General features: G+C 34.7%; 1 protein-coding gene and 2 long non-coding RNA genes across 6 annotated transcripts in view; 2 read left to right on the plus strand and 1 right to left on the minus strand.

Annotated features, from left to right (window-relative positions):
- entrep1 (endosomal transmembrane epsin interactor 1) overlaps positions 1 to 21,273 on the minus strand; it is a 34,995-nt gene extending 13,722 nt beyond the window's left edge. For 2 of the 3 annotated variants that reach the window (XM_087254181.1, XM_087254183.1), the window contains exons 1-6: positions 20,772 to 21,273; positions 14,346 to 14,402; positions 12,262 to 12,372; positions 10,424 to 10,543; positions 8,245 to 8,352; positions 7,945 to 8,078 (exon numbers count right to left, since the gene is read on the minus strand). In XM_087254181.1, coding sequence (XP_087110307.1) covers positions 7,945 to 8,078; positions 8,245 to 8,352; positions 10,424 to 10,543; positions 12,262 to 12,372; positions 14,346 to 14,402; positions 20,772 to 21,071 — 830 coding nt within the window. In that variant the 5' untranslated portion in view covers positions 21,072 to 21,273. The remainder of the gene's footprint in view (positions 1 to 7,944; positions 8,079 to 8,244; positions 8,353 to 10,423; positions 10,544 to 12,261; positions 12,373 to 14,345; positions 14,403 to 20,771) is intronic. The other variant, XM_087254182.1, reaches the window with a different exon arrangement.
- LOC147844398 (uncharacterized) overlaps positions 4 to 21,654 on the plus strand; it is an 80,910-nt gene continuing 59,259 nt past the window's right edge. For both annotated transcript variants that reach the window (XR_015491801.1, XR_015491800.1), the window contains exons 1-2: positions 4 to 49; positions 146 to 373. This is a non-coding gene — a long non-coding RNA (uncharacterized LOC147844398). The remainder of the gene's footprint in view (positions 50 to 145; positions 374 to 21,654) is intronic.
- Positions 15,248 to 18,753, plus strand: LOC147844399 (uncharacterized). The gene is made up of 3 exons (XR_015491803.1): positions 15,248 to 15,451; positions 15,597 to 15,834; positions 16,852 to 18,753. It is a non-coding gene; the product is annotated as an uncharacterized LOC147844399 (long non-coding RNA).

Below are 21,654 nucleotides of genomic sequence, written 5' to 3' on the forward strand. Positions count from 1 at the left end.
TATATTTATTTTATTGTTGGAAAGAGAAGACCTTAGAGTAGTCAATGATGTGCTTTGGTTAAGTCACATGACATTCAGTGTTTTTCTGTAGAGTGATTTCTGACAGACTGGCGTTTGTTTGTTTTTTTTTTGTTTTTTTTTGTAGTTGCTAAATGCAAATGTAATCGTCAATAAAAACAAAGGGTCAAATTATTTTAGATCCACAACAAATCTGACACATCACCTCCAGTAAGTTATGATAACATATTCACAACTCAGAATTTTTAAAATCAAATTAGTTTTTTGTAAATAGATCAAATGTGTGTGTTACCAAATGGCAACATTGTGCAATAGTGGAACATGCAATGTTGCAATGGGTCAGTAAGCTAGCAAGGTCAGCTGTGAACTTTTAAGTTGTAGCAATAACAACATGAATGCTAGTAATATAATGTTGATTAGTCATATGTTAATGACATTTGCATTATGGATAAAATCTAGTTTTAATGGCAATACTACTTTTGAATAGATATCAATACAGGGAACAGTGTATTAGTGAGCATCAACATGTTCTATGATAATTTAAAAAAGAAAAAGACAGAACTAGCTCTTCCTGCAGATGAAAGTGAGGGTGAGATGGGTTTTAGTGACCATAAGAAGGATGCAGACTGGACATTTGATAGAGACAGTTCAGTTAAGTTAGCTCAAATGCTGATAAGACAGGTGTAGTATAATATATAGAATAATATATATATATATATATATATATATATATATATATATATATATATATATATATATATATATATATATATATATATATATATATATATATATATATATATAAAACATTGTTAGCTAGTAGCTACATTATTCTGATGCATCTGGATATACTAGACTTGTTATGTATTTGTTTTAATATTTACTGGAGAAAATATTTATATTTACTGTATGTTGTATATATGATAATACAATTGTGTTTTCAATAATATTCAGCAAAAAAAAAATTGAATAAATGAAAGCTGTTGGAATATGAGTGGTGGTAAAGTATGTATAAGGGGTAATTTATAAGTTCTGTGTTAAAGCTCATAATGCTGTAACACCAATTAAATTATTTCAAACAAAAAAAAAGATTAATTATAAGGAAACTTTTAAATTTTAAATTTCTCAGGTTGATCCATTGTTGGACGCTGTTGCCATATGACAACATTTCATAAAGTACCTTAAAAAATACATTTTTCCGATTTTTTTTTTAACAGCACTTCAAGTTAAGCCAATCTAAGAAAAGAAAAACAGTAATTTTTATTTTATTTTTTATTAGAATATGCAAAAATCATACAAATACAAGAAAAAGATCAACAAATAACAAATACAAAGCAACGAAACAAAAACAAAACAAAAACAACAACAATATAGTCATGTACTGGTATGTGCTTGAGTGTGTGCGTGTGAGTGTGTGTATGCATGTAAAGGTAACTTGGTGGACAGGTCAGAGTACATACATAAGGGACAATAACAGTCAATAAATGAAGCAAGTGTCACAGATATAGATAAAACATATAGAAAGAAACCAGTCAGAGGTAGGGAGTAACAACAATGCATATTAATGTATGATAGTAAAAATGAGAGTAAAAAAAAGAAAGAAAGGACAACAGTAATAAATGACAACAATAATAATAAATCACAAGTGCTACACCAACTACTACTACAGAAAGTTACTTATATTACAACTACTACTGCTTCTACTACAGCCACAACCACGTCTACTACTACTACAATGTCTACTAATACTGATACTACTACCACTACTGATACTAATATAGCGTTTGCTACAACTAATACAACAATGTCTACTGCTACTACTACTACTACTACCACCACCACCACCACAATCACTTCTACTACATCTACATCAACAACATCTACTACTGATATTACTACACCAACAACGACTACTACTACTACTGTAACAACCACACCATTACTACTTCTGCTACTACTATACCAAAGACATCTACTACTACATGAACTACTATTTCAATAATCGTCATAACAATTACTCAATAACAATCGATACTATTACAATGTCTACTACTTCAACTACTACTACTACTACAACTACTACCGTTACAACTACAACAACTGCAACCTTACAAATGATAATGGTATAAATACTTGTAATAATGATAATGGAAAGATAACCGGACAAGTCAGAACAGTAAGAATAATAATGACTACAAAAAATAAAAGTAATACCATTTATGACAAAGGTGTCAAGGAGAGGGGAGGATGGGAAATCAGGGAGAGGACAAGTAATAATAATAATAAATAATAATAATAATAATAATAATGAATAATAATAATAGTAGTAAGTAGTAAGTAGAAGGGGAAAGAGAGGAAAAGAGAAAATAAACTAATAATAATAAACAAAAATTAATAAAATAATAATAAAAATAAATAAGTAAAATAAAAAAATAAAAAAAACAGAAAAGGAAGGGGAAGAGTAGAAGAAAAAGAAAAGAAACAAAAAGAGAGAAGAAAAATAAAGTTCAGCAAACCAAGCAATGAGAATAAAAAATTTTTAAAAAAAATTAATACTAATAATAATAAAGACTAAAAAAGAAAACACTATATCAATGCTAATTATGAATTATACAAACCCACCTGGAAGAATAATATTAAAGATATGTATGATAGATTATTAACTTGATAACAATAATATACTCATGCTGGTAATAATAATAATACTAAAAATAATGATAATAATAAAAATAAAAATAACAACAGCTGTAACAATAAATTGAGGAGGTTGTAGTTGTGTGATGGGCATTGAGGTAAAAAAATTTTTAAACAGGTTTATCATAATGCGTGTGGTAGAGGGTTAACTTTTTAAATAATTATAGAGGGGTTGTACAAGGAAACTGAAACCCCTGGTTTTAGATAACAATAATTCAATAGTATGGTCTACGACCTCCTTTTGTGGCTAACATAGCATTTGTCTTAAGAATGACAGATAAAAGACATGCACAGAGGCCAGAGGGATTTTGCAACATTCTTCTCGCAGAATAGTGGCCAGGTCACTACGGAATGCTGGTGGAGAAAAACATTTCCTGACTCACTCCTCCAAAAATTGTATTGGTGCATTATCATCCTGATACATGGCATCACCTTCAGGATGCAATGTTTGAACCACTAGGTTACACATGGTGCATCTAGCACAATTATTGGGCCTGGGGAGTGCCATGATATTGCAGCCCAAACCATCACTGACCCATCCCCATGCTTTACTCTAGGCATGCACCAGTCTGGGTGGTATGCTTTGGGGTTTCTCCAAACCGTAATTCTCCCAGATGTGAGAGAGACATGTGGACTCACCAGAGATCAATACATGTTTCACATTGTCCACAGCCCAAGATTTTTGCTGCTGGCACAATTAAAACCTACGTTTGGCATTGGCACAAGTGACAAAAGGTTTGTTTATTGCAGCTCGGCCATGTATATTGACTCGATGGAGTACCCGATAAACAGTTTTGATGGAAACAGAAGTGTTGAGGTGCAAATTTAATTCTGCAGTGAGTTAGGCAGCTGTGGTTTTGTTTTTTGGAATGCAATACTGTTTAGCCTCAGGTTGATCCCTTTCAGACAGCTTCCTCTTGTGTCCACAGGTACGCCCGTTGAATGTTTGTTTGTCCTTCTTGATGGTAAACTTACATTACCGTAGATACCGTGGCTCTTGATAGATCACAAAGACTTGCTGTCTTGGCCACAAATGCACCAGCAATACGCACACCTATACACCACCAATACGCATAATATATACTGTATAATGTTGGGTTCGTAGGTGGATTGAGTCAGGGCTGAGACTAAACTCTGCAGGACTGTGGCTTCCAGGAGTTTGACCCCCTGCTCTATGCTCTGTAATAGCAATAGCCTTTGTAAATGGCTTTTCTTCACTGGTCTATATAGAGTTTATGTGTGAGGCTGCCCTCTAGTTGCTACCCCTTATAATATTTCTGTCCTATAAGCTTCAGTGTGCTTGATTATTGTTGAGCTCTGCTAGATAAAAACAAGGTTGAAGACCTCAGGGGTCTGTTCTTCGTACGTGGATTACTCAGTTAGCTGGATTTGGATGTTGACGATTTGACACGATCCAGGATCATTTTGTTCTTCAAAGCTGATCCGAGAGTTGTTGTCATAGCAACAGTTTTGGTAGATCAAACTTGCTGGGCAGCAGGTTTAATTCACATGAACAGGATTAGATCGGCTCAGTTCATGTAAAGAAAATTCTGAAAGTATGTACCAAATGCTGATATTTTCTTACAGTAGTAGTTACATACACTTGGGAAAATAGCTATTTTTAACTATATATATAAAGTTATAGTTATTAACAAAATAAATAAAGTTATACATATTAATAAAACTTATGCAATCTGCACCCCTGAAATGAAAGTACAAAGACTGCCACCTGGTGGTGAAAAGAGAAAACTTATTGGTATGAACTTTTTAGATAGCTTTAGAACAATTTGTGTATATTAGAAATGCACAATATGTGACTTTTTTTTAAAGCAATAATATGCAGTCATAAACATGTTTTGACAGTTAATATGCCGGTGATTTGATGCTTAACAAAAGTTGCAGATACCTTTACCAATATCAAAATGCTTTTGTAAACATCCAGTTTTTTTTACACCGATTAAAAAAATGGCTACTATAATAAAGACAATCTTTTCTAAATGTAGAACTAAATACACTGATATGCATTGAAATACATAATGAATACTCTTGACACATGAAAGTGTAAAGCCTGCAGCTCACAACAAATGTGGAAGGTTATTGCGTGTCATATTTAACAAATGGTTTACTGCTAATTTGATGTAATTTTGCTCACATGGATAATTGAATATTAATCAGATGATGTCATTACGTTGATGTGCCGTCAGTCAATCGTTGCATTGATGCATTCGATGCATTGCTGATCATGATTTCGAGGATTGATAGATCTGTCCTTCATAACACAAGCAGCGATCTCAGATCAGTTTATCCAGACATTCTAATCTAATTTGCAAACTTCTTTGAAGAACCATATTAGCCAGAGATCAGTTATCAAGATTAAAAGATCTAGGATCTGTCAAATCATCTAAGATCATTTAAACAAGGTGCGAAGAATGAACCCTGCTCTACTTTGTTTAATATATATATATACATATATATATATATATATATATATATATATATATATATATATATATATATATATATATATATATATATATATATATATATATATATATATATGTGTGTATATATATATATATATATATATATATATATATATATATACATATATATATATATATATATATATATATATATATATATATATATATATATATGTATGTATGTATGTATATATATATATATATATATATATATATATATATATATATATATATATATTGTAAAATCTAAAAATGAAAAATATGAAAATTAATTATTTACTAAAGAGGATTTTTTTCTCTAGCTGTATACATCTAAATTATCAGTATTAACATGCAAGCATCAGTAAGATGTACCAGTATTTTGGTGTCATATTTTACGTGACCACAATGATGGTGACATTTATCAGTGATTATTGGTAATTACAAATTAGTTATCTGAATTAACAATATACTTGGTATTTTTTTAATCTTCTTGCATTTTTACTTGCTTCACAGCACCTCACTTAACATTAGCATTGATTGGAGAGGTTATTTTGTCTCATTGTGCTGAATTGAATACAATTATAATGATAGCTGTGGGTATATGTAGAAAAAATAAGCACAAATGTCTGAGCATATCCAAAGGCCCAAAGGGCCCCAAAATAAGAGAATTAAAACAAATCTCTTCAAACCCTAACTTTTGAATAACATGTTGTGCAATATTTTTATTTATAATATTATATTAACATATCATAATATGCAATATTATTATTATTATTATTATTATGCAATATTCTTATTCATTAAAAAACATATTTATTGATAATTGTAATGATATAACAATACCATTAAGTACAGAAATAATTAGAGTAAATAATTATTTAATAATTATAATAAAAATTACACATTAGTAGGGATGCGTGATATATCGGTGACCATATCGTTATCGGCCGATAAATGATAATTTTAAGATTATTTTTATCGATCTGACGTCTAAATTAGGCCGATATCTTTAAGCCAATAAATTACGTAATTGTACAGACCTGTCTGTCTCGCGCACGTGTGGGCGGAACATGTTCAGACTAGTTCAGTGCACTATAATGAATCTCTCCTCACACTGTTTATTCCTCCAAAGTCCGTCCTTTCTTCATGTGGCACTGCTGTGCATTAATAACCCAGTAAATAACCATGTTCCTTATCATTGTATATATGTTTGGTTGAGTGCCATCGTGTATTTTGCTTCAAATCGCCTCAGGAAAAAATATTAAACGTGTAAAACTTTCCTGCTCTGTCTCTTTGTTGTGTTAGAGAGAGCAGGGGAGATTCACTTACTACTCCAGGGCCAAATAATATTAGTTTCGGGGTTACCTCCCTACTCTTTTAGTTGCAGCCTGTGAATGAACGAGGACACATGTAACTTGGCCCAATCACCAAAGAGGAAACATCACTGAAAACAGTCTAATTGCGAAAAAAACAAAAACAAAAAAACGCCTCTTTTCTGTCTCTCCCTCTTTGCTTCACACACACACACACACACACACACACACACACACACACACACACACACACACACACACACACACACACACACACACACACACACACACAGATCTGACAGCCTTGAGCCTTCACAGATCAACAGGGGAGAGCCTAGGTGCACCTGTCCCTGAATCCAGCAAACAGGCTCTCAGCTCTCCACACATTCTGTCTTTATATTCTGCTCTGTGTTTGTCATAAAGTCATCTGAGCTCAGGTTTGTATCGAAATCTGACTCCGAGGGCAAATCTGCGCCCTCACAGCAGTTTATCATAAACTTTTCATTGATCATTTTCCCCGCGATTGACAGCAAGAACGAACACAGAAGTGTTGATGCTACATGTGTTCAAAAGAATCTAAAACGCCAAATAGAATTAATTAATGTCGCATTTTCTAAAATAATACATTCTGTATTTAGCTTTTCACTTGTACGGTGGCTCAAAACAGTCAAAACACCTCTAAAAAAAGGGTTTTTCGGACATTACATATTTGTACAAATGTACAAACACGTTTTATTCATGAATATTTGAGCTGGTTTAGTCCTTAGCTCGTTCATTTTCATCTTATTTAAAATATATTTAACTTGCTTGTTGATTAAATCCCACTTTGTTATATAACCTATTATTTTTGTGCAACAGTCAAGTTGTATGTTAATTTGCTATGAAGAAAAGGAAATAATGTATTCTTTGCATACTGATTTATCTGACATCGTGAATTTAGGTCTATACAATTTAACCTTGCAATTTTAACATGATAGCTTTTTTCTTTGAGTACAGACTATTCAGTTCAAATCAGTTCAATCTTTTATGACGTTTTTTTGAAAATTTTTGAAATATTTATAATTATCGGCCTATATATATATATATATATATATATATATATATATATATATATATATATATATATATATATATATATATATATATATATATATATATATCAGCTATCGGTCATCAAGTGAAGAATTATCGGGTATTGGTATCGGCCAAAAAAATTCATATCGGTGCATCCCTACACATTAGTTAACTTTTATTTATAAACAAAAGTTAAGGTGAAATAAAAAGCTAAATATTAAATCATGTGTCATTAAATCCAATAAACCAGACATATAAAGTTGTAACAAATAAATAAATAATTAAATTAAATAACTTCTAGACTAAAATTGGCAATTTAAGTGACAGCACAATTGTAACAGTAGGCTGTATAGTAATAAAATGAGGTTCAAATGTTTTACCTGCGAGCCAGGCGAGGAGTATAAGAGTAAAAGGTAGAGAAGTATGAAGGAGGGGGTGCAGGAGCAACAAATTCGTCAGGGTCTGGAAGATGAGTCTGCTCCTCCACTTCCTCTGGAACAGGCCTGGCCTCTTCCTGCCAAATCATTATCATCATCATCACATCAATATTAGAACTCACACAGACAACAGACGGTCATCAAACACTTCTGAACAGCTCACACTATCCCTAAACAGTGTTGTCAATCTATTTCACACACCAAGCAAGAATTAAAACCTTTTAAAAATATGGTTTGCCTCACCATGCATGGCCGTCTGGTTGAGAAGATCTGCATATACCTGAGTGCAGCAGCAACCAGACACACAGCTGTTGCCAAAGCATTCAATGCACACAATGCAAAGAGCACTTTCTGAAAGAGAGAAAACCTATTAGAGGTGATTAGGCTTAATTGAAATAGAATCAAAAATGTAAAAAAAATTAATACACAATCGTGTTTTAACTACAATGCATAGTTTTTTCAGGTTTTGTTACCTCCAAAGAGGGGGCATGGTTTAGTGGCCAGTGAATGGTTAAAGACACAAAAACATCAAGAATTATCACTAAAATCCAGGTGTAAGTCTTTAAAATATTTTAATACCTGATTCAATGATTTATGAGCAGGGTAACACTGAGTGGATTGACGAGAGTTTATCTAGAGATGATGGATATATATGGCAGTAGTGCTTTTCAGAGTCCAGATATAACAGGACTAGAGTACTAAGGCTTTAAATAGTTGCCTGGGGATGAAGACATGTACCACCATTATAGTGTGCAGCCAATATTAAATAGGGACAGTTTCTATAGGCACAAGTTTTCAGCTGCAAGCAATTTGACTGTTTGCAAAAAAAATGCAACACAACACAACAGAAACAAATACTACAGCCTTGTTTTACTATAGTCATTTTAATAACAGCTACTACAATCTCAACAAAAATGATAAGGGTTATAATCTCATGAATACATATTAAAGCAATTTAACATTATTAAAAGTACAGTACATAGGCTGAGTACTGATATTGCTTGTTTGCACTGAGTTACTGACTTTCATTTTCCAACTGTTTCTTTTTTTCTGAGGACCGAGATAAACAACGTTTTGCTGCTTTCAATTCAAATCAATTGCTGAATTAATTTTCAACATGCAACAAATGTCTCAAAAACATGGTGTTCAGACTCACATTAGTAACTTTTAAGACGGAGTAAACCACATAATATAAATTCTAAAACAAAAAAAATCTGTGCATTGCCTTCGCAGATGGTTATACTGACGTGTCAAGATTCTGCACCAAACACGACAAGGCAGAAACATTTAAATACTAGCCATTCATTTAAATACCAGCCACTGCACTTCCAATAAAATAGTAAAGATTATAATCTAATTAATAAATATTAAACCTCTTTGAAATTACCAATATGCTACTGAGTGACTGATGTTGTTGGTCATGGTTCAAACTTTTTATTTTAGAACCCAAGATCTGAGATAAACTATATGCTACTTATTTCAGTAGTATGGCAATAATAATAATATAATAGGCTATTTCAACTTACAGTACATTAGTAGCATTTAACACAGAATAAAGCCCATAATTTGTAACTGAGGTGATAATTAGCACTCTACAAATTCTCAATTCAATTTACATCAGGAAACTGGCTGGTCCACTGCAAAATGGTAATGTTTTTGTCTGCCAACCATTTGTTCATCACTTTTGCTGTGTGTTTGGGGTCATAACTGTACTGAAATGTCAACTGGTGCCCATGGTCCAATTCATCAGCATAGGAATGACGCTGTTGTTGACAGTTTTGAAGCATTTTTTAAGGTGCCATTTACTATGATAAGGTTCCCTGGTCCACTGGCTGAAAAACACCCCCCAAAACATTATAACACTATCATGTTATACCAGGCACTTCATGCTTCCTGTTGCTAACAAACTTTATGGCGCTTTTAATTTTCCAACAGGACTTGGCACCTGCACACAGTGCCAAAACTACCATAATCTGGTTTAAGCACCATGATATCCCTGTTCTTAATTACCCCTGTCTATACTCACCTGACCTTAACTCTATAGAAAATCTACAGTATGTGCTATTGTGAAGAGAAAAATGTGATATGCCAAATCCAACAATTCATAAGAGCTGAAGGCCACTATCATAGAAACATGGCTCTCAAAACACCTGAGCAGTGCCACAGACTGAATGACTTCATGCCACGCTGCATTACTGCAGTATTTCAGGCAAAAGGAGCCCCAACTAAGTATTGAGTGCTGTGCATGCTCATACTTTTTATGGTTATACTAAAAATACTTTATTGCATTGAGCTTATGTAATCAAATTTTCAGAAATATTGAATTTTATGGTGTTATTAGTTCTCATCTGTGTTTCTTTGCTTATACAACTATATATGTTTTATATTCATTTATTTATTGTCAAAATTAATTTGCACATACTTTGAGCAGGATTCTCATTGTGCCACATGCATGACCTGCGTAGATCTTTATCAGCTTCTCCTCTTGGCACTGAGCACTTGGAGTCTCTGAACAACAGTAACAGAGATCGCCCTGCTCACTCTGAAACACACAAACACATGTATTACATTAATATCTCTGTGTTATCTCATGACAATATCTATTAATACTTTAGTATTAAATGGGCGGAGCACTGGCGCAGTAGGTAGTGCTGTCGCCTCACAGCAAGAAGGTCGCTGGGTCGCTGGTTCGAACCTTGGCTCAGTTGGCTTCTGGTTTCTGTGTGGAGTTTGCATGTTCTCCCTGCCTTCGCGTGGGTTTCCTCCGGGTGCTCCGGTTTCCCCCACAGTCCAAAGACATGCGGTAAAGGTGAATTGGGTAGGCTAAATTGTGTGTGTGTTTGGATGTTTCCAAGAGATGGGTTGCAGCTGGTGTGTGTGTGTGTGTGTGTGTGTGTGTGTGTGTGTGTGTGTGTGTGTGTGTGTGTGTGTGTATGTATGTGTGTGTGTGGATGTTTCCCAGAGATGGGTTGCAGCTGGAAGGGCATCCGCTGCGTTAAAACGTGCTGGATAAGTTGGCGGTTCATTCTGCTGTGGCGACCCCAGATTAATAAAGGGACAAAGCCGACAACAGAAAGTATGAATTATTATAAAATTAAAGTTTTCAGGTACAATATGCAATAACAACACAAAGATACGAAGTCACTGATGTAACAAACAGAGGGAGATCAGACACAATTAATAGTTACATTTAAAAAATAATTCCAAAGTATCACTTTTTTAGAACTCCAACAGACTGGCCACACCAGTAGCAGTTGAATCTCTTACTGAACTGAATCTTGAAATACCTAACTTATGTGTGCTTCTAAATGAGAAGGAGAAGTAGTATGAGAATGCATGTTATGATTGTGTGCATGTTCATATTCTTAAGTAATTTAGTTAGAATACCATGTCTATAATAAATATTGTTTATGGAACTTTACATAAACTACAGCCTTCATACTGTAAACCACTATTTGCCAGCACTCAGGAGTTAGGCATGACATCAAGGAAATTGCCCAACATGCCCTTACAGAAGTTCAGTTACAGTGCATCTGGAAAGTATTCATAGCGCTTCACTTTTTCCACATTTTTTTTGTTACAGCCTTATTCCAAAATGGATTAACTTAATTTATTTCCTCACAATTGGAGATGTTTTTCAGCAGCAGAAACTGGAAGGCTAGTCAGGATAGAGGGAAAAATTAATGCAGCAATGAACAAAGACATTCTGAATGAAAACCTGCTTCAGAGTGCTCTTGACCTCAGACTGGGGAGATGGTTCATCTTCCAGCCCAAAGCACACTGCCAAAATATCAATGGAGTGGCTTCACAACAACTCTGTGAATGTCCTTGAATGGCCCAGCCAGAGCCCAGACCTAAACCCTATTGAACATCACTAAAGAGATCTGAAAATGGCTGTATACCGCCACTTCCCATCCAACCTGATAGAGCTTGAAATGTGCTGCATAGAGGAATGTGCAAAAATATCCAAAGACAGGTGTGCCAAGCTTGTGGCATCATATTCAAAAAGACGAGGCTGTAACTGCAACAATTTATTGAGCAAAGGCTCTGAATACTTATGTACATGTGATTTTTCAGAGTTTTTTTTTAACACACACAAACACACACACACACACACACACACACACACACACACACACACACACACACACACACACACACACACACACACACACACACACACACATATATATATATATATATATATATATATATATATATATATATATATATATATAAATAGAACGGCAGATTCCTCACCAGCTGACAGTTGATGGTACTGGAGACCAGCTGAACCCCCTGACAGCAGAGGATGAATCCGGCCAGGTTTAGTAGGATACACACCACTGACAGCAACACAAACAGATTTACCTGTGCACAAGAAACATAATATTAGTGTTTAAACCTTGAATTAGCAACACTGTGCTAAAAGTTAATAGTTAGAGGTTCCAGATTTTGTTTTCGCAGTCAAGCAAATTGAGCTCACCAAAGACACTTTCAGTAAATATATATATATACATTGCAGAATAAAATCTTAAGACCAAGCGCAACATTACAGTTATTCACATTTTGCATGGGTAGATCATAATCCGATTGTAAAGTACTGCTTTAAAATACCCAAAGAAGACAAAAGCAAAAAACAGAGAATAGGCAATTTATTGAAAAAGCATTTAAACTCAAACAGGCTCGAATCAGCAGATCAAAAGTATAGGACCAGAGACCAAAAAACACGACAATAGAAGTAAAATTGTTAAAAATTACTCAGTTGTGAGTAACACCTCCATTCTTGTTGATCACTTCAAACACTGGTTTTGGCATGCTTGATACAAGTGTTTCCAGGAGGCTGGGGGTAACGCTGCGCCATGTGGTTAAGATGGCTTTATGAAGGGCACCCACGGTCTGGATCTGGAACCATTTTTGTAAACTTCCCTTGCCATCCATCCCCAAATGTCCTCAATGGGATTTAAATCAGGTGAGCATGCAGGATGCTCTAAAAGAGCAACGTTATTCTTCTGGAAGAAGTGTTTTGTCAGGCGGCATTGTGAATTGAAGCGTTGTCTTCTTGTGTAGAAAGATTCAGTCATTACTGCACAGACAAGAGCTCTCAGTCAAGAGGGATGCCCATTCATTCATTCATTTTCTTGTCGGCTTAGTCCCTTTATTAATCCGGGTTCACCACAGCAGAATGAACCGTCATCTTATCCAGCAAGTTATTTTACGCAGCGGATGCTGCTCTGGGAAACATACACACACATTCACACACACACTACGGACAATTTAGCCTACCCAATTCACCTGTACCACATGTCTTTGGACTGTGGGGAAACCCGGAGGAAACCCACGCGAAGGCAGGGAGAACATGCAAACTCCACACAGAAACACCAACTGAGCCAAGGTTCGAACCAGCGACCTTCTTGCTGTGAGACGACAGCAATACCTACTGCGCCACTGCCTTGCCCTAGCTGCAACATGTCTACATACATGTTTGACGCCCCTGAACAACCTGAAGCTCAATTTTACCAACAGCCCCACAGATCATAATGAAGCCTCCACCACTGTGCCGTGTGGAAAACATCTCCTGCGGAATCTCTTTGTCATGCCAGTAGCGTTTATCAAAAAAAAAAAAATTCTTCCACTTTTTAATGTCCCATGTTTGATGCTCCCTTGCAAATTCATGCAAATTTTTGCAAATGTCGCAAATCCTCTGATTTGAGTCAGAGCTGTTGTGTCTTTATTATGTTTTAGGAGGGTCTGTGTATAGAAAACATGCATGACTAGTTTTACTGTAGCTGAAAATCTTGTTTAAGCGTCTTAGGGTTATAGATCCTGAGGTTTCACCTGCCCTAACCAACTTGAAAGTATCACCCAAAGACAAAGGCACCGTTGTTGAGACTGTGCTCATAGCATTTGCATCACTTTGTTTCAGCCAGTGGTCATGAAGCAAGAGGTTTTAATGTCTCTTACACCCTAGTTACAAGAGTTTTGAAGGAAATTTCATAAATAAAAACCAAAGAATATAACTCTTCTGCCATACATAGATTGTTTTTAATTTGGAACTAAATTAATGCAATGATGCATAGTTTTGAGCTAAAACTTTACAAACACATTCACCAAAGGCTTATCTTACATCTTGTAAAAGGGGCAAAATAGGAGTTCTTTAACGGACCAGCAACTGCCTCTTTAACATAGGGACACAAGCATGTAGAAAATTATTGAAAACACATGTTCAGAAAAATACAGGATTAATTTTGTGTTATAAACACATTGCCACTAAAATAAAAAGAAATGCATCTCATGGGATATAAAGGAACACAACTACAATCAGTAAGTATCAACACACATACCAGCAGAAGCATCGGCCGTTTCCATGTGGTTAGTCCTATAATCCCAGATAGAATGACCTGCAGAAAACAAACAGTCTGTTCAGCAAAGAAGCAAATAGATTAACTGATAATGAACCCAATGTAACCCATCTGATTCTGTGCACTATGAAAATGGCTATTCCATTTAATCCTGTTTTAGTGGTTCATATCTCTGTGTGAAGTGTTTGCAAAAGCCACATTCAAATACCATTGTCTATACTTGCATTTTCTTTAACCCTGACACTTCCTGTCAATAACGATGAATGCTATGTGCCAGTGTTGCATCTGATGATTCTTGTATTTAGCTTTTTCAGACATTATAGGCCTTGCTATATTTTTCAAAGTTTGATTTATTATTATTACTATTTTTATTATTTTTTTTTTTTTCAATTTAAGAGTACAAATATGCATTGCATTTTAATAACTAGTCGTTGTTCATGCCAAAATATTTTTTGGTGGGTGAAATGCATAATATGGTGCATTAGTTATACCGTATACTTTGAAGTATATACACCATATACTTTTGTTTACAGTGGCTGTTTCTTAATGTGTAGCTGGAAGGGCATCTGCTGTGAAAAACATATGCTGGATAAATTGGCGGTACATTCTGCTGTGGTGACCCCAGATTAAAGAAAGGGACTAAGCCGAAAAGAAAATGAATGAATGTTTCTTAATGTGCTAAGCAGTCTTGCGTCCTTGTGTTCTCATGTAATTTCCAAAACTCAAGATCGAAAGAATGAAAGCTACGTAAAAATACATACATACATACATTTACATATATGCATATACACTTATATATATATATATATATTTTTTTTTTTTTTATATATATATACATATATATATATATTTTAATTTTAATTTTTTTTTTTTTTTTTTTTTTGAGAACCTGTTGGAGTAAAAGTCAAGTATGAAGCGGAGCAACGCATCAGGGGCCTCCTGTATCAACGCTGCGTACGCACAAAAACTTTGCGTCCGCCAGGTTTCACGCTCAGAATCGCTCATGTTTGGATTTACTAACAATGAACTGAACGTGGGAATGTGCGCAGCTTCACGGCAGCTTTCTGGCAGGCGTACGCACATTTTTTGTGCGTGTCTGTTTTATTTCCATTGGCGACTCGTAGAGGCAGTTGTGTTAAATTGCTCTCTACAAAGTGTCTGAGCCTTGCAATGGCAGCTGTATGAGACGGGTTCAGCAGGTATATAAGGTTTCCATACCATACATTTGACCAGCTAAACATTAAAGCATAATTTGCAGCAGTCGCCTGTTTTCCCAATGTAATCTGAGCGAGCGATCTACCGCACGCACATTGCTATAAAGACACTATCTGAAGATGAATTTGCATGCGTGAATCAGAAACATTTCCATTCAATAAATGTGCAAATAAAATATGATGCTTATTGATATGAACTTATTAATGATTCCTACTTGTCTTTCTCGTGATAAATAGTTGGCAAAATCTGATATGTAGCGGGGGAAAAAACAAGAAAGAGTTCATCAGACGCTGGATTCGAGCCGAGCTCATGCTCGAATGTATCAATTCATGATCACATGCGTTTTACGAGTAACGCCACTGAGACTGTTATGTGTCCTGCAACATTTTACAGATATAAACCACACTATTTCTTTTTTTTAATGCACTCAGTGCGATGTTCAGACCCAACTGTGTTAACCGCATCAGCTAAACTCTCCCACTCTATTTTTTTCTTTTGTTGTTAATTCCGGAGAACAAACTTGCAAATAACACCGCTTTTCTTTACAGCTTTGTGCATACGCAATGTTTTAGTAAGATTTCCACGCAAGTCTTCGTACATGAGGCCCCTGGTATGTCATGTTCTTGTAGTCTTCCTGAGTTAACTACACAAGGTAGGCAACTTAACAAGACTGCTCTCCATTAGAATGCAAATCCTTTTCTGCTTTCTTGGGATTGAGAAACAAGCAGCATTTCACTACAGAGCAGGGGCCTCATGTATGAACGCTGCGTACGCACAAAAACTTTGCGTACGCCAGGTTTCCCGCTCAGAATCGCTCACGTTTGGATTTACTAACAATGAACTGAACGTGGGAATGTGCGCAGCTTCACGGCAGCTTTCTGGCAGGCGTATGCACATTTTTTGTGCGTGTCTGTTTTATTTCCATTGGCGACTCGTAGAGGCAGTTGTGTTAAATTCCTCTCTACAAAGTGTCTGAGCCTTGCAATGGCAGCTGTATGAGACGGGTTAATCTAGTAGGTATATAAGGTTTCCATACCATACAGTTAACCAGCTAAACATTAAAGCACAATTTGCAGCGGTCGCCTGTTTTCCCAATGTAACCTGAGCTATCTATTGCACGCACATTGCTATAAAGACACTATCTGAAGATGAATTTGCATGAGTGAATCAGAAACATTTTTATTCAATAAATGTGCAAATAAAATATGATGCACAAACTTATTGATGATTCCTACTTTCTCGTGATAAATAGTGGGCAAAATCTGATATGTAGCGGGGGAAAAAAAGAAGAAAGAATTCATCAGATGCTGGATTCGAACCGAGTGCTCAAACATGTCATTACATAATCACATGCATCTTACAAGGTGCACCACTGAGACTGCTAAGAGTGCCGCAACATTTTACAGATATAAACCACACTATTTCTTTTTTAATGCACTCAGTGCGATGTTCAGACCCAACTGTGTTAACCGCATCAGCTAAACTCTCCCACTCTATTTTTTTTTCTTTTGTTAATTCCGGAGAACAAACTTGCAAATAACACCGCTTTTCTCCGGTCTACCTCTGAAAGCAGCACCTCCAATTCACATTCTGTTCAAAGTTTCTCTTTTTGCTTGCTTTTGCCATTGCTTTTTCGTTGGGTTTTTCCATTAGCATAGTCATTAGCATATTCATATGGGGGAGGAGGCAGGAAGGGGTTTTGTGCTTGTGCATGTTGCGCTCAGTTTCACGTTCATTCGGATGTACAAAAGAATATGCGTGAGATTCGGCGTACGCAGTGTTTCATACATCTGAATTTTTTTCTGCGTACGCACATTTACAGCTTTGTGCATACGCAATGTTTCAGTAAGATTTCCACGCAAGTCTTCGTACATGAGGCCCCAGGTGTTCCCAATGCTGGTCCTCAGGACTCCCACCCTGCACATTTTGTATGTCTTTCTTATTTGACAAGCAAGGATCAGTAAACCACTACAGAGTGGCAAAACTATATTTAAGGCCATAGCGCCTGATGACACATTGATGTCTCATAAAATAAAATTATCTGTGCAAGAAACTGAACATTATTTATGACTAAACACTTCATTTCCAAACTTTTGTGAAGGCACTCAAGATTGTTTGCTGAGGTGGTTGACTACTATTGACTTGTGTTTTATGAATTATCAAAAAGTAGCTGGTCCGAGCCTTGGCTGGGACAGCTTGCATTTCTGTGTGGAGTTTGCATTCTCATTCAGCTGTGGCGACCACAAATCAATAAAGGTTACCAAGCCAAAAAGAAAATGAATGAATGAATGAATCAATCAATCAATCAATGAATCAATGAATCAATGAATCAATGAAAAAAGGGAAGCTTTGACTGATAGTGAGTCATAAGGATTAGATTTATTACAGATAGAATTAGATAACATTTATAAGGATAAAGCACTAGGAGCTTTTTTAGAACTAGACTTAAATGGTTAGAAAAACGGAAAACAATACTAAAGCTTTTTGGCCATGAAAAAAGAAATGTTGATTTTGCCTCTGTCTCAAAATTAATGATTAATAACAAATTAGTATATAATTCCTTAACTATTTCAAAATACGTTGCTCAGTTTTTGAGTAATTTGTATTCTTCTACATCAGCTTCTTTAAACATTGATACTTTGTTAAATTACTTGGTGAGGGATACCAAAAAATAGACCAGACCTTTCAGAATAATTGTGATAAAGAAATAGATATTGAAGAGATATTAAATTTTATAAGACTTTTCCCAAAGAACTTTCATCCATTTTACTATACAAAAGTATTTTATCTATACAAAAGGTGAATTGCCTGTTTATTTAAGACAAGGAATTATACCCTTCCCAAACCTAACAAAGACAAATTATTTATTGAAAATTGGTGGCCTATTAGTCTGATAATGTGACTAAGTTGTTTGCAATTATTTTTGTCAGAAGACTGAAGCAGTGATAAGGTGAAATAATTTAATTAGAACAGTCTGTGTTCATGCAAGACTGTCATATAAGAAATAATATCAGGCTGGTTTTAGATATGATTGATTGCAATCACTTTATCGAGGATAAAAGTTTTATTTTATTAATTGGCTTTTATAAAGCTTTTAATACAGTGATTCATAGTTTTATTTTCAAAGTTATCAAATTCTTTTTTGAGGTTTTGGAGATTTGTTTTTGAAAGCAGTTAGAACATTGTATAGTGGGTGTAATAGATCTGTCAAACTTGCGCATGGTATCTCACAAAGATTTGATATACATTATTTGTGGCATTAGACAAGGTTGCCCTCTCTCACCTTTTTTATTTCTATTAGTTACTCAAGTTTTAGCACTGCATATTAAAATAAGTTCATTTAATGGTATCATTGCTTTAGGATTACAATATAAACTTAGTCAATTTGCAGATGATACAGCAATAAAAAAAAACATTTTATTAAATATATTGAGGAATGTACTAACGTTTCAGGCCTTAGAATGAACCTAGATAAATCTATTGTTTCCCCTTAAAGAATGCTCCTTATGAAATATATGAAAAATATTCCTGTTAAACATAAATTAACATATTTGGCTGTAATCATTTGTAAAAATGAAAAGATAAAAAGTCAATAAAATTTTGAGCCAATTATTAAGAAAATTAAAAATAAATTTTATATGTGGTGATTAAGGGGCATCTTAATATTTGAGAGAGTATTGTTATCAAAGGCAGAAAGACTATCTAGATCTGTACATCATTATCGTTAGACATGCCTCCCAATGCTATCAAAGATCTGAATAAGATTCTTTATAACTTTTTTTTTGAAAAATGAACCACATTAAAAAAAAAAAAAAAACGAGGTAATTTGTAATCCTAAGGAACAAGGCGGACTGGAGGTTTTAGATGATAATACTCTTAATGGCACTTTTTATAATGAAATGGTTGATTGAGTTTATGAAGAATAGAGAAAATTATTTAAATGAGTTTTCTAAATATATATTTAATACTCTCTGTGGCATAGACTTTTTGCTGAAATGTAATCTTTCTGTTGACAAAATTCCAGGTAAATTGGCTAGTTTTCAAAGAAAAGCCCTACTATCATGAAAATTGGTAAAACAAATCTTTATTTTATCAGAATTTGTTTAATAATGGTATTTTTAGTGAGGTATTTAATTAATCCTCATGGATATTTGTTTTCTTATACTGAATTTCATAAAAAAATTAAATTACCAGTAAAACCGAATAAATTCCCTATTGTTTTGGACCCAATTCCAAACGGTGTAGTTTTGCTTTAAAAAAAAAAAAAAAAAAAAAAAACTATTTCAGAAGGGATTAGCATCCTTGTAAAAACATTTTCATTGAAAATGTTGTTTTAAAACAACAGTGTATTAATAAGGTTATAAAGAATGCTCTGTTGTGTCTTCTTTCAGTAAAATATTTTTGGCTTTCAATTTTTCTTCGGTTCAAGCTTGAAAATTTACAAATATGTATTGCATACATATCTTGCGAAATACTTCATAGAATTTATTCTGCTAAACACGTTTTGGAAACATTCAAAATTAATATTTCATATATGTCTGAATTTTGTGTTCAAGAAAATAGATTTTTTTTGTATTTACTCAATAAAATGTTGGAAAGATTTGGAATTGTTTATTAACAAAAAAATGGAGTATAAGATAGAAAATTGTTTTAATCTGATAATGAGAACTTGAACTGTAAAGGACAACATATTTTTATTTGTTTGTTATTAGGAAAATACCATATACATAAGAAAAAGTAGGTTCAATGTAAACCAAACTTTTCCCATTTTGTGAATGACTTTAAATTATATGTAAATCTTTTAGAATAACTCTGAAAACATTTAATTTCATGTTAAAGTATATATTTTTATATTTGTCTCTTACAGAAAACTATAAGATCTAATACCTCTCGTTCTTGTGACAAATTGATTTACAAAAATAAATAAATAAATAAATAAATAAATAAATAAATAAATAAATAAATAAATAAATAAAATGTAGAAAGAAAAAAAAAAGATTTTAAAAAGAACACCACGTTTCTCTTTCAGAGCAAAACATAAGCACAAAATAAAACTCTTCTTTAACGTCTGTTGATTTTTAATAGATCAATAAAAAGACTGTCGAAATATGGCTGCAGAAAATATAATTCTGTGAATCTTCATGCTATAAAATAAATGCATTAGCACTTCATGGCCAGTAATTTAATACTCACAGAAGATCCGGCCCAAAACGGACAGGAGTTTCTAATAGGGGGCGAGTTGCTAAGGGACAGAGCCCCGAAAGAGAGCGCCACCATGGAGCAGCCGAGAACCAACTGCAGCAAGCCGAGGGAGAGCAGAGGGCGAGCGGGCAGCACCGCCGGAATGAGTCGGGTCTGATGTCCAGACATACGGGACGGAAGAGCAGATACACAACGGCTGCGAGTTCTGTAAGGTGCGTCTGCGAGCTGATGGGCCAAAGCAGCCCCCGATAAACGACAACAAGACCCAGGCAGGACTACGGGAAGAGACATTGGAGACGCACGAGCGGCCGAACAACAACACACGTTAAACGAGTACCGTGCCGCTCCCTCATTGTTTCTGTTTCTGTGGAGTCGACGGCTGTTTCTATAAACCGCCTGTTCCACGTACGTCCATGGTCCTGTCGTAGTGGTTTTAAAATAACTGGGCTCTGTGACCTGCTGCTCGGATTTGGTTTCACTTTTTTGGCAGAGTGGTGGAAAAGCGGGGGAGGGGCGCGTGGGAATCTCCGCTCCGCCTATTTGGAGAAAGACGCAGAAAAGAGATGAAAAAATAATATTTTCAGGCCAAATATAACATAATGATCGGAGTTAATAAAAGTAAAGCATTAGGCTATGTGCTCTTATTTGAAATAAACAACAGAGCACCCAAACCTTCATCACACTGATGTATATTTAATGTATGCTTTCAAAGACACATAAACCTTTATCATGTTCTGTTAATTTTGCTTACCATATGTTATGTTTGGGGTCTGTGTGTCCACATATGTTAAGCAATAGTTCAGTTATTACAATTGTTCTTATCAGTTAATAAACAAATATAAAGCCAAACTTAAATATGTTATGTGTGGGGGTA

This window comes from Danio rerio, chromosome 5 (genome assembly GCF_052040795.2).
Source record: "Danio rerio strain M-AB ecotype USA chromosome 5, GRCz13ab, whole genome shotgun sequence".
In the NCBI taxonomy this organism is placed as follows: domain Eukaryota; kingdom Metazoa; phylum Chordata; class Actinopteri; order Cypriniformes; family Danionidae; genus Danio; species Danio rerio.